This window comes from Ranitomeya variabilis, chromosome 1 (assembly GCF_051348905.1).
Source record: "Ranitomeya variabilis isolate aRanVar5 chromosome 1, aRanVar5.hap1, whole genome shotgun sequence".
In the NCBI taxonomy this organism is placed as follows: domain Eukaryota; kingdom Metazoa; phylum Chordata; class Amphibia; order Anura; family Dendrobatidae; genus Ranitomeya; species Ranitomeya variabilis.
Genome location: NC_135232.1, coordinates 122153914 through 122167651, shown reverse-complemented (window position 1 = coordinate 122167651; position 13738 = coordinate 122153914). Strand labels below are relative to the sequence as shown.

The window sequence follows — 13738 nt, the reverse complement described above, 5'->3', positions numbered from 1 at the left end:
TTTATCCAACGACGGGGACAGTGACGGGGATTGGTCGCCGATGTCATGTGTCACAAAATCCGCATGGGAGCCATGGGGAGAGAGAGTGCCGACATCGTGGAAGAGGCACCAGCATGGGAGGTGAGTATAAACTTTTTATACTGTCAAAGTTAGAACTCACTTAAGCGTGTGGTATAACAAGGAACTGTCCAAGAAGTAGACAACTTTTTTTAATATCAGTAAGGTTAGATCAATTTTTCTTATGATTAAGGGAGAACACATGTAGTATTAGACTAGGGTTCCGTGGTAAGGACCCATCAGAGGTAACATTTCAGAGGGTCTACCCTTCACCTAGGTAGAATTTGTGCAAGTATGTATTTTTTATTCTACAATAATCCTTGCTGTGAACTTATCATTGATAATGTCCACTAAGTTATTTGTGGATTTATCCATAATCACTTTTCCTATGGCAAAAAGTTAAAAATTTAGAGCAAATTCAGAGCCAAATTGCATTGTCTTCTGCTGGGCCTTTGAGCCAATTATTGTGTAGGAGATGCCTGTGATAGGTACTTGGGAAGGTCAATCTTTGGTTACTTTTTTAGTTTCCATAAATTATAGAAAAATAACAATTGCTAGGTCGAAACACATTTGAGATCTGACAATTATAAGTTTGACAATATTGTACTGATATCTTACAACAATTACAACTATAATGAAACCAAATGATATAGTTAGTTTGTCTCAAGCTTTGGCTTCAGTTAGAAGAAAAAGAAAGATTCATCATTTGTGTGTCCAAGTCTTCTTGCACACAAAATGGCTTGACATATGTGGATTGCCAGTTCAATTGTGCTGATTGCTTGTTATCAGAAAGATTATATGGACAACACTGAGCTGACCAGTATGTATCTGACAACTGCTGAATGTTTTGCAATTAAGCCTGTAAATCGCATGGCGCTTGTGATAAAAGTGATCAATTTAGCCATCCTAGCTTTAATTCCACTGATAAGATTAGATTTATCTTCTTTATTAGGAAAGCTTAGCACTCATTGAGATCCGTTAATTCCAACAAGAATATCATTGTAATAGCAATAGGACATCTACCCCCTTTACATAAAATGGATACTGAAGCCAAAGCTTAACTCCTATTTTAGATATGAAAATAGGTCTCGGAATGGTAGAAACAATTTCGACCCTGTAAAGTGCTTTGCCACGTGACTAAGATAAGAAGACCCTTTAAAGGTTCTATATTGACTTTTAGGACTTCTACTCCCAATCGGTGGGATCGGAGTTGCCTTCCTCTTCCTCGCTATGAGGCTATTTGCATATTTAAATTCTTAAAGAAACACTGCTTGGCTTATAAGACTCCTTAAGCCGACATGGTACTCTCTAAAAGGAGAAACTTTGCTCATTCAATCTCCTATTCTGGAGTAGTAGGCAAAGCAGGTAATGCAATAATTAAGTTTATTTGGCTGAATATTTCTTAATATCATGACAATCACACAAATCTTATGTCAGAAAATGTAAAATACACCATATATATCTAATTCTTGAGCAAAACAGACTGTATCCTTACATCTCAAAAAACATAGGGAACAATTGTCTTCTTACAATACAAATTGGATGTTTCATTGATCACAGTAGGGTTCCCAAAAAGAGGACCAGCCATTGAAAACCATCAAAGAAGTAAGTCTCGAGCAGTTGACAATCCTTTTATGCAGTACTTCTCATTAATACACAAAGGAACCAGGCTACTATAGAGACAGAACAATTCGTAAGAAAACCCATTACAATACCGGCTGTGAATTCACCAATAAGTTCAATATTTCCATAACATTGGTCATCATCTGACATTAAAGGCCTTCCTACCATGAACAATTATCACAATTTTCTCCTATTTATTTTACTTATAATTTACCAGCTTATAACAGTTGATACCAATTTTTTTTTTGTCATTGATTTTTATTGCTCATGCCAGCCTAGTAGATACCATCATTGGCTGCACGGTTACATGTACGTAGGACCTTTCTGTCTGTCTCTGTTAGAGAGATCACTAAGCCTTAAAGTGGTTGTAAGGAAGGTAATTTTTTATCAATGTTTCAGAATAAGAAAAAAAGCACTACTCTCCTTACTGATCACCCTCCACCCTGATTCCAATGCTCTTCAGGACTCCCCCATGTCTACTTCCTGATCATCTCAATATGCAGGAAATGCTAGGAGAAGCCAATCACTAGCTGAGCCAAATCCACACTATGGCCATAGATTGGAACAGGCATTTCTTATAAATCAAGACAAGCCCAGATAGCCAGTGAAGCCTGTGTGTCACTTGGCAGTGCTCAACCTGGAACAGTGAGGAAATTGCTGAGAAGAGTAATGCTTCTTTTTAACCCATGCACCATTTATTAGAAAAAATGATCTACCGGAACAAGGTCTCTAATGACACGTTGCAAGCAGAGAAGAGTTCCCGCCATGCCACCAGTGAGAACCATACATATGGAAATTTGCATTACATTCTTGCCAGGAACTACTCAAACCATTGATTATTGACCAAAAGTTTGAAAAGTTTTTTTAAGCTGTACGTTAGTAAAGACAGAAAGTGAGCAGATTCGTAGAACGCAGAATAACAACAGTATACAGTATTTTCCCATTGGAATCCGATGCAGGAATCTCCCTGCCAGATAATTATGATACATTTTCCCTGACCACATTCTCATTTTCCCGATTTCACAATTGCCTTTTTAAGAAAAGTGTTTTGTTTTTCCTAATTAGAACTAAAGACATTTTTTGGCCCATTAAGCTCCTTTGTGAGCTGTTTTTTTTTTACCCAATTCTCTGTTGCTTAATTATTGAACAGATCTTTTTCTTTCATTTCTGCCAAATGTAATTGTTCTCGCGATCCAGCATTTGAGGAATTATTGTAGCTCATTTAATAGATGTGGTTAAATCGGTATGTTTAGTCCTTTTAACTAGACCTCTGTCTATTATTGAATTACAGGCTTGGTTCTCGCATGGATAATTCAATCAGTACTACAAATATGAACACGATTATTAGGATTCACTCAATTTTACTCATATTTCTTTGTTAATTGAACTCATTAATGCAGCTTTAATAAGATGGAATTTATCCTGCTAAGTGTCTCCTATGGGTATATCATATTTATTTCCATTTATTTCTACACAGCCATTAGGTGACCAGACATTGTTGGGCTCATCTAGATTTTGAGTTTCCAGGTCTAATTTTTGCCGTGATGTGATCAGCTACCAAGGACCAATACTCTACTTGTTGGATGCACTACTTTGTACATAAATCTTAAAAACTTTGTTAAAACAGTATTCAGACTAATCTGCATACTGTATATTTAAAGGAGTTGCTTTTTTGTAAGAGAAGTTCTTCAAGCGATTAGCTTATTGCATGGTGTTCAACTGCTGGGATCCCCAGTGATCAGCAATCTGCTCCATTTCTCTACAGCGCCACCGCAGGGAAAATGATATATTACACAGTTCTCATTATAATCAGTGAGTGATGTATATGAGGCATGATATCCCATGTCCTCTTTGTAGACACTCTTTGTTCTGGTTCTTTTCTATTTATTTAAAGTACCTAAAGGGGTTGTCCACTACAAGGACAACCCCTTCTCAATCTGAATGTTTGCCGCCATGAAAATTAAAACAATTATATTCACCTCTAGTAACGGCACTGTTCCAGGGGTGTCGGCACTCGTGTTCCCAGGACTTATGTGCAGTTGTTATGACATGTGATCCCGGCGCCCAATCAGCACTGGCATTACTATCCCTGTCTTCGGACCGATACATAATCAAGAGGGAGTGAGAGCTGCGGCTGGCCGCTCACTTCCTCCTGATTACTAAGTAGGAGTTCCAACACAGACAACTTCTTTATGTTCCCTTTCCTTCCTAGAAAGTTCTAACCAAAGAATATAGAAGAGAATACAAAGTTCACCGCAATTTTTCCCTTTCTAACTGAGTTTGCATTCAATTCTTACCAAACTTCTGTGTGTTTAATCCAGAATGGAAATATATAACACACTCAAAATTGGAAATAATGTGTCTAGTACCTCTTGCTCAAACAATCAGTTTAGTTTTCCAGATAGCAAGGAAAAATTTTCTCCTTGGCATGAATGTAACAGTAAGTGCCAGAGCATAAGCCATGGAATACTTTACTTATTGTACATTCTTATAGAAATATAATATTTTAATAATTTTCCAAATGTCACATTGGAGCACTATAATTGTATGAGCCACACTGAAAGAACAACGCATGCTTATAGCATATAGTTATACACTTATACGTCACCTTACAATCTGATCTCAATACTCATCAGGAAGCCATGATTTTAAAGAATATCTGTACCACAAAAAACTAGTGAGTTCTTATCAGGAAGGGTGCTATACGGCCTTATAGTAAGTTGTAAGTCATATACAAATTCTTAGAGGTTCTACTATGAATAGGGGGCTATACGTCTTCAATCTTGGCCCTTCCCATGCAATGCACATTGGGCTTGACCAAGAATGATTGGCTGACACCACTGATGGCGGCTTAGCTCCTCCTAGAACTAAAGGATCAGACATTTTGAAATATAACACAACAATCCTTCTTTCCTTCAACATCTGCCATTGAAAAAGAGTTGTGAAGCTCCCATTCACAATGGACAGCAAGAAGTTCCTGCCAAATTTAGCGTTCATTTAATATGTATAGACAGCCTACAGATGTAATCCACCAAATGTTCTCTTTAACCTAAATCAGTTTTGTTAATTTTTTGCACCATTTTTCTTTTACAGACACTTTATTACCCTACCCATTCAACTTTGGTGTTGTCTGTGTTCATAAATCAGCTGAAAGGAGATTAAAAAAAAGACAGATAAAAAAGAGTTGGAAACTCTCCCACTGGACCCTAAGATTGAGCTTCCGGATGGATTCTCAGTTAACCCATTCTGCAGCCAGCAATACACAGTGTAACACAGAGGTTGTGAAAGATGAACGGTGCAAAATTTGAAACCCAATTTCAAAAATGATTTTTTTGTAACCAAAAATACATACATTTAAGTAAAAAAAGGTGGAAACCCCCTTTAAATTAATATTTATATTTATTAACAAAATCAAAGCACCCACTATGTTGCAGCAACATATGGGATGAATGGAAGAAGAATCAAAGGTGTTGGTGGTCCCTACAACAGATATGTGGAAGGGAGGACAACTGGCTCTGTATTTAGAACTGTAGTTGTGTTACTGTGAAGGAGAACAAGTGAAACTGCGATTTTGTATTAAATAAAAACAAGCTAAAAATTAGTTTGGGAAAAAAAATGAATGATTGCACATTGTAGCACTTAGCACTATAGCACTAAAATTTATACACAAATGGTGATAGAGTACATAGTCATAACACTTTTTCGGTACCAATAGAGCTTGTCCCACATCATGGCAGAAGAGCTACAGCGGTAATGCCACAAAGTCTAAATAGGGCCCCACTTTCCGCTCCAGTGGTCCATAGCAAGACCGTCCCTGTTACTGGCTTTGAAAGGGTAAAAACAAGGAGCTTTTTGCAGAGATTGTAATTTATTTTAAGTTATGTAAAAGCAAAAAGTCGTCCCATAGCCACAGACCACTTTATGATATTCACCAAATTGACCTAAGAAAAATTCCGATCTATAACACAGGTCAACAAAAAAAAATTTTTTTTCTGGTGTCCAAAATATTTTAATGAATTTGGGGTATTTTTGGGGTGCTGATTCTGAATATGCTATCAGTTTTGCCAGATTGGCTCAAGTTTTTGACATTTTTGGTATCTTATTTATAGCACTTGTTGGTAAATGCGACGCATCATCTCATTAATTTCTTTGGATTAGTACTTGAACTGAGCAGTTCTCAATATAGTTTTGTGTTAATTAGTGTTCTAAAAGTTTGTTCATAGCTTGATTTTTGCACTAACTTTATGTTGTTGTCTGTTTTCCAGTGAAAAGCATGAACTCATCAAGAAGAAGTTGTCTTAACGATCCAGACTCATTCTGTTACATTTGTGGTGAATACACACTGCCAAAACATAGAAGAAACATAACAGACTTCGTAAAAAAAGTGTATTTTGCCTATTTTGGGGTTATGCTTGGGGACCAAGACAAGTTTTGGGCACCACACATAGTGTGCAAAGCATGTATCGAATTATTACGAAAATGGAGCAAAGGACAAAGAAAAAGCTTCAAATTTGGTGTTCCAATGGTGTGGAGAGAGCCAAAAAATCATCATGATGACTGTTATTTCTGTGCAGTGCAAGTGCAAGGATTCAATAAGCATAAGAAACGAAAATGGGAGTAACATGGAATCTGCAAGAAGGCCTGTCCCTCATTGTGAAGATGTGCCTGTACCTGTGTTTACCATAAATAACAGTCATCATGATGATTTTTTGGCTCTCTCCACACCATTGGAACACCAAATTTGAAGCTTTTTCTTTGTCCTTTGCTCCATTTTCATAATAATTCGATACATGCTTTGCACACTATGTGTGGTGCCCAAAACTTGTCTTGGTCCCCAAGCATAACCCCAAAATAGGCAAAATACACTTTTTTTACGAAGTCTGTTATGTTTCTTCTATGTTTTGGCAGTGTGTATTCACCACAAATGTAACAGAATGAGTCTGGATCGTTAAGACAACTTCTTCTTGATGAGTTCATGCTTTTCACTGGAAAACAGACAACAACATAAAGTTAGTGCAAAAATCAAGCTATGAACAAACTTTTAGAACACTAATTAACACAAAACTATATTGAGAACTGCTCAGTTCAAGTACTAATCCAAAGAAATTAATGAGATGATGCGTCGCATTTACCAACAAGTGCTATAAATAAGATACCAAAAATCTCAAAAACTTGAGCCAATCTGGCAAAACTGATGACATATTCAGAATCAGCACCCCAAAAATACCCTAAATTCGATGAAATATCTTTGGCACCAAAAATGCTGTTGACCAGTGTAATTTATGAAACATTTTGGTGAAAAGATAAAATCTTACCTGCACGGAATGCATGAGAAATATGGAATGCCGAGCATATCCAAAAGATAGATTTCAGATCTAACAACATATTGACCTGGAAAGAAAAAGAAATGTACATTAAGCAATGACTCCAAGTCCCAGACAGACGTGACATTTCAGTAACAAACAAACACAATTTAGTTATTTTGTCTTGGAGCGCGCATGTATTTTCTCGCTTACAATAACCGGTCTGTGGGAGCCCTAGACTTCTTGACAATCAGCTGCTCTGGCCTGCTCCCCATGATGATGTCAGAGACGTGAGCTAAGGGAGAGGACGGCTGAGAACCTCGTGTTCTGCTCGCTGACAATAAACAGATGTGAGGAAAGGAAACACCTTGAAAAAAATCGAAGTTTCGAGTAAGTCTGGCCATTGATGCCGATTTCATTAATGAAACTGGGCCAAGTATGTAAGTGCATCACAGTTTGTGAAACAGAACATCAATAATAATAGGAGAAGATTAGTGTCCGGGTGATGGCTTTTCAAGTTTAACTTTGGATTGTAACTGTATACATGATAATATAAGTACCGTGAAAGATCATTAGTGAACTCACACGCATTTTGCACTGCTTTATTAAAACACATAAGGAAAGAAATACTACCATATTGGCCGGCATGGATTGCTGAAAAGATTAATTAAAAAATGTGTTTTACCATCCTTCATGCAAATCCTATGGACACAAAGATACTTTTTTCTTAACAGAAACGTTGAAAAAATTGATAAACGGCAAAGTGAGATACTGTTATACCAAAAGCTACACCTAAACTAGAGAACTAAAGACGTAGCATTGCATTGTACCCTTAAGGACATGGACAAGCCAAGACAGTAGATGGATGGTCCCATTGCCTGTTTCTTCATGAATCTTGCTGCTAATGGCCCACTATGGCCCCCATGTGTATAGAAAAATGCATATATATCATAAACATTGAAAAGGTGACACAAAAAAGTGATTGGCTTCATTAAGGACTAGATCAGATTAACATAAAGCCAAGTCACCCTTATGAGAGGTATGAATTTGGTCATCACTGGAAACTTGAGCCATTTCTTTTCCATTATGGACCACATCTGCAGTTAGGATGGTCATCACTTGTGCTTCTCTGCTGACTTTCAGTTACAAGAAAGTTTTCTCCAGCAAAAACTCTTCATACAAAGGATTAATTCCGACTCTTGGGTGGAAAATTTGACAAGTAAGTCTCTTCTCTACTTGCTGCCCTTTCTCTATCATGTTCTACATTTTACAAATTCCTGAAGCAAACCCCCACAAAGTAAAGCTTGATATAGAGTAGACTAGGTCTGTAGACTAGTTCATTTTACCACTAGTGTCTTCAGCATTATGTCCCAAGTATCCGGCAATAGTAATAAAGAGATATTAACAATTTAGGCATTAAACCACAGGATATGCCATAAATACCTGATTACCTACTGGGAGAACAGAAGTCTGGTGGTCCATGTTTTGTGTTCACAAACTCCAATGACAGGTGGTCCTGCTTGTCTATTGAAGACTATGGGGTTACGGAAAGTAGCATAAATGTCTAGGGTGAGAATTTCCCATTAATAAATGGTTATGTGTGGGAGTTCTATGGTGCAAATTGAGTATAATTGATTTTTTCCAAGAAAACGATCATGAATAGCATAAATTGATAAGGGAAAAGCATGGTTTAATAACTAAAAATCAGATTTTGCGTCTGCCACCATAGTGTGAAGGAAGCTTTCAGCTAAAGACCCCATAGAACAGACTGTTTGCTGGGTATATTACCCTACAGTCATAGTCTTTATAAAGGGTTAGCAGGCTGCACTCCTCTATCAACCAGATTGTCCTAAATTTGTCATCCCAAAGCTGAAGTATCGCAGAACTTAGGGCAGAAAAGGGCCAAGGACGCAAAACTACAACTTTCTAAATCTCATTACTTATAATTTTATAAAAGTAAACACTAAACTAACATTTGTAAAAAGTAAAGTGGAGTGAATTGTAACGCCAACCAGAAGATGGATATATCTAGAGTGCTGTGCCACATCTTCAGATATGGCTAGTGACGTACCACAAATCAATATATTCACTGAGCTCTATTCAGATCATGTGTAATATTTTGATATCCATGAAGTGGTTTTCTATGACGATGGCGATATCTGTGGTCACCATTGTTGGTTTCGGTTCCGGGCAGCTCAAAAGAAAGTGACATCTCCAGCGCCCATACTGCGGACCTGGCAGAATGCCCCAAATCACATTCTATATGTGGTATATAATATACTGTATATTCACTTCATTACACAATGTACTATGCTATCACTATCAGGCAATGCCAATGAAAACTAGTGGGACGCCCAACACATATTGAGAATGCACTCGTTTTGCATGATCTAAAATAGCACAATAAGCATTATAGGAACTAAATACTGAACAAACACATTTTTAACATTTACCCCATTTGCTATAAAGTCAAAACTTGGAGCACTACTGAGCCTAACAAGAATACAGAAGAATAAAACACAAAGCAGATGTCCTACCATAGAATACCACATCGGTGGTTGAGAAGGGCATTGGTGGTAAACCTTCTTCACTATTCCAAAGTTATGTCCAAACAATGGCGCCCCTCAGATAACATTCAAGCCTTCTTGGCAAATACATTGAGGGCTTTGAAGAAACAATCGTCTGCCTACCTCTGGTCTTTATAGTATAAGCGATGTCTTTTCAATCCAGCTGTAAAATGCAACTGAAGCCTTTGATGTCAGGGTCATTCATTGAGTGTCCTGTTTAAGGATCCTTAAGTGACAGCCATTTCTTTGTAGGCTATGGAAGCACTGTCATCAATGGCGCTGCTCCACTGACCCAGTCTAATCCTTACCTCTCCTTGTAGAGGATGAAGAGTGCTCTGATCCTTTTTTTTTTTTCCCCTTAGCAACCTCCTCCTTAAGTTTGCACGTTCACACCCCCCCCCCCCTCCTTAGCTGGTTACTGGTGGTCTTTAACAATAAGCAGTTGTCAAGCTCTGTCGTTTCCTCTAAGTGGGTGGTGATGATGGGGACTTCTATGGGCATTTCATGTCTGTGCATTTCCAAAGGTAGTGACCCCAATGCAAGGTCCCGACACTCTGGTTACACAATAACTCACTATAGGTAATTGGCTCCATCAACATTACTGAATAAGCGAGAAGATTGGGGGCACGGAGAGTGTCCTCTCTAAAGGAACTGATCCCACACACTGTGCCCTTGGTGATCCGATGTCTCCTCTAGGCAGCTAAAGTGGCAATGTTAACACTTTCTCGGCAAAAACTGCCTAATAGACGGCTAGTGTTTCCCAATATTCACAGACTTCTTTCCTGACCACCATTTCTAGGTTATTTGTCATCATTTGGTGAAACACATCTGGCTACTTGTTAATAAGAACATAAACACAGAAGACCACCTATTTGAGAAGAACGCCCCTTCTCCTCACCGGATTTCTTTTAAGTGTACTGACCCCTAGAAGCAGAAGACCACTTTTCAGTTCACGGGACACCACGTGTGGCTCTTTTTGAGGCTTTTAATAACAAGTGCTGGTAAAACCAGATGATATCTTTTCTGAGATGGTCCCGGCAGACATGTAACTAGGCGCTTATTGAGTGGGCCGCACTGTGTGTGATATGGCCGGAGTCCACGTGGCGACTGATAATATGGACCCAGTTTTCCAGCGCGGCCTCCCTCCCACTGCTTCCAGTCACCGCCCTATCTGTGGCTCATGGAGACAGCTGGCTTTTGTTATGTGAGCCTGATCTGGGACTGCATCTTCTCAGAGGTGAAATCATATCCACCCCGGCCCCTGCATTCACAGGACACCTCTGCTCTGTCGCCTTTCCCTGTCATTTTGCTTACTTTACCATTCATCACATCAATCTCAATGGGATTAATGCTATATACACTCCTGGGCTTCTCCCTGCATGTAACATGCTTTAAATCACATCTACTCGCCAAAGTTAATGGTTCACAGATGCCGAAAATCAAGGTAACACACACATGGATATTCTTACAGCAAACGTGACACTACAAGTCCCAGCATGCGATGCCATTCAAAGGCTCTGCAATTCAAGTGTCTGCCAACCTGTAACCCTTCCAAGAGGACGCAGCCTCATTATTATTTATTTTCAGAGCACCATTGATTCCAATGTGCAGAACATAAGATCTATTACTTCTAATTAATATGCACAATGTAATAAATATGCAATAGTGTAATAATAGTAAAATAATGGCATGCACTGACTTCCATCATGCAGATCACTAGACAGAAGAAATCAATGATGCCAAGCAAAGACCTGACACAAAGGGGGTGTGTGAAAACCTCGTGTCGGGATGGCTTTGCTGCATGATGCTGCGGAATGCAATTCTCGTCTCGTCCAGCAGAGGTCGCGCCTGCCCTTAGTAGAGCAGCATTCCTAGACATCCCAGTGCCAGGGGCTGATCCAGAACAATACAGCGCTGTGACTCCCATAGAAATGAGATCCGTAGGACACAGAGAGTTTGTCACTTTCTTTGTTAGCACATCCTTTTTTTTTTCTTTTTTCTTGCTGCCTGCCTTTAGTAAATCTTTAACCCCATAAAGTCACACAGAATGAAAAACAAAATGCTCCACTTCAATTGACTCCCATTACTTTACAAGGCTCCATTGAAATGCAGCAACACAGTGTAACATCTGTGGAGTCAATATTGCCTCTCAGGATCGTGCATTGTTCACACAGCATGGTCAATGTACACAGAGTGGGGGGGTCTAGAAGACATGTACTCATTAACTTGGGACAGGAGCTGAGGATTTGGAGCAGCAAGATTTCACCTGGTGAGTAGCAAACTGCAGAACCCACCTCTATAGATTCTCTGCCCATCCCTGCCCTCTTGGGGCAACCAACAATGGCAACTTTGTGACTGCATGTGTCCAAGTCACTTTCTCCAGAGCCACCTCTGCCTGTCTCCGCATTATCTGGAAGATGTCCCCAATTCCCTCCCCAGAGTCTCTGTGTAACCCCTGCTCTGTGCACTTGGTCCATTGACCCCTCCATTCTCTTGTCTGTGCTCCCTGTTGCTTTCTCTAATATATCCTAGAAGCAAAGAATGGGACTGAGCTTTCCAGGAACAGCAGCCCAGTCCTCCCAGTCCTCCCAGTTATCAGATCTGCCCAGACATTGACAAGAACCTCTCACACATCTCTAGGGCACCTTGACATATTCTCCTTTGTTCAACAGAACAATAGAGAAAAAAAAGTTGAAAGCAACTGTCACTGTTCTCCATACGCTGCATTTAACCCTTCCCAGCAGCACTCGCCTCCCCCCAGATTAGTATGATTCCCTCCTCACTGCACAGGGGAAGCCAGGGAGCTGTTACCTTCCAAGGTGCTTAGTGTTGTCTCCGCCTCATCAAGCCCAGTGCTGTGCAGGGATGTAGTCCAGGGGTCCTGCTGATGCTCGGATGCTGGGGGCTGTAGTCTCTCCCAGTCAGTGGAGGGTCCAGGTGGCAGCTGAGGGTGGCAGAGTCCGGGGAAAGAGGAAGAACCACAGTCTGCTTGGCTGCAAGTTCAAATGCGGGATCTGACACCCCTCATGATTATATCATTACACCGTCAGCACAGTGGGAAGGAGGGTCCTCAGTGCAAGAGGAGGGCTCACTCACCTCCCGGGAGATCCCAGCCCCCCACAGAGACCCTGCTCCATCCCCTCACATCCAGAACAAGGGCTAGCACTAGCTTCCCCCTTTAATCATAATAATGTGTATACCAGAGCAGCCCAGAGTGACACTAATCATTCCTAACAAGATGCACATGTGCTGTAATATATATATATATATATATATATATATATATATATATATATATATATATATATATATATATATATATATATATATATATATAAAACCATTCAAGCAATGAGGAGCCGTGACGTCACATGGATCTGTGTGAACAAAGTCCAAGGCTTTCACTAATTCCCACTGGAGTGCTGCTTCCAATCTATCTGCTCTACATTCGGAGGCTCCATGGCTGATTGCCTGTGGAATTATTGCTCCAAAACACTAGGACTGTGCTGCTATCTCCCATATATGTATAAATAAATATATGTGTGTGTGTAAATTTCATAATATATACATATTATATATACTACAATATAATATGGCTATATATATATAGATATATATTATCTCTATATATATACTTATATATTAAACAACATATGCATCTCATTATGGAAGATTAGTATAAATCTACGCTTGTGTAATGTAAAGATTATTATAATTGAAGAGGAAACAGTCATATATATATATACAGTATATATATATATATATATATATATACACTATCATATCAATATCTAGAAACATATTTAGTTTTTTTACATTATTAATACTGATATTATTTTTATACTTATTTTACAATTTTGCTGTTTATCATCATGAAGTTTCCATTCTGTTCTCTAATTTTCTCCATTCTCCATTTCCACACTCTAAAATGAAAATCGCGCCATGTGATCCATTGATTCATTCAGAAAATGTATCAGACGTGTCATGTCCATCATTATTAAATAAATCAGATAATGGTTATTGAGTTCAGTAGGCGTCCGCGGCTCTTTACGACCGATCATTTATATGATGCTTATTATTGGAAATGACGCTGATCGAAACATTTCTTAATTATCGTTTTTTTTTTCATGAAGATTGTTCGGTATTCTCATTTCGTCTGATTCCCCTTCACCCCTTTTTGGGATAGCC

At 39.0% G+C, this 13738-nt stretch overlaps 1 protein-coding gene across 1 annotated transcript in view; it reads right to left on the bottom strand.

Moving 5' to 3' along the window:
- Window positions 1–12585, bottom strand: part of VCAN (versican) — a 118041-nt gene extending 105456 nt beyond the window's left edge. Inside the window, exons 1-2 of the mRNA XM_077288648.1 lie at window positions 12362–12585; window positions 6996–7071 (exon numbers count right to left, since the gene is read on the bottom strand). Coding sequence (XP_077144763.1) covers window positions 6996–7065 — 70 coding nt within the window. The 5' untranslated portion in view covers window positions 7066–7071; window positions 12362–12585. The remainder of the gene's footprint in view (window positions 1–6995; window positions 7072–12361) is intronic.
- Window positions 12586–13738: the final 1153 nt, after the last annotated feature.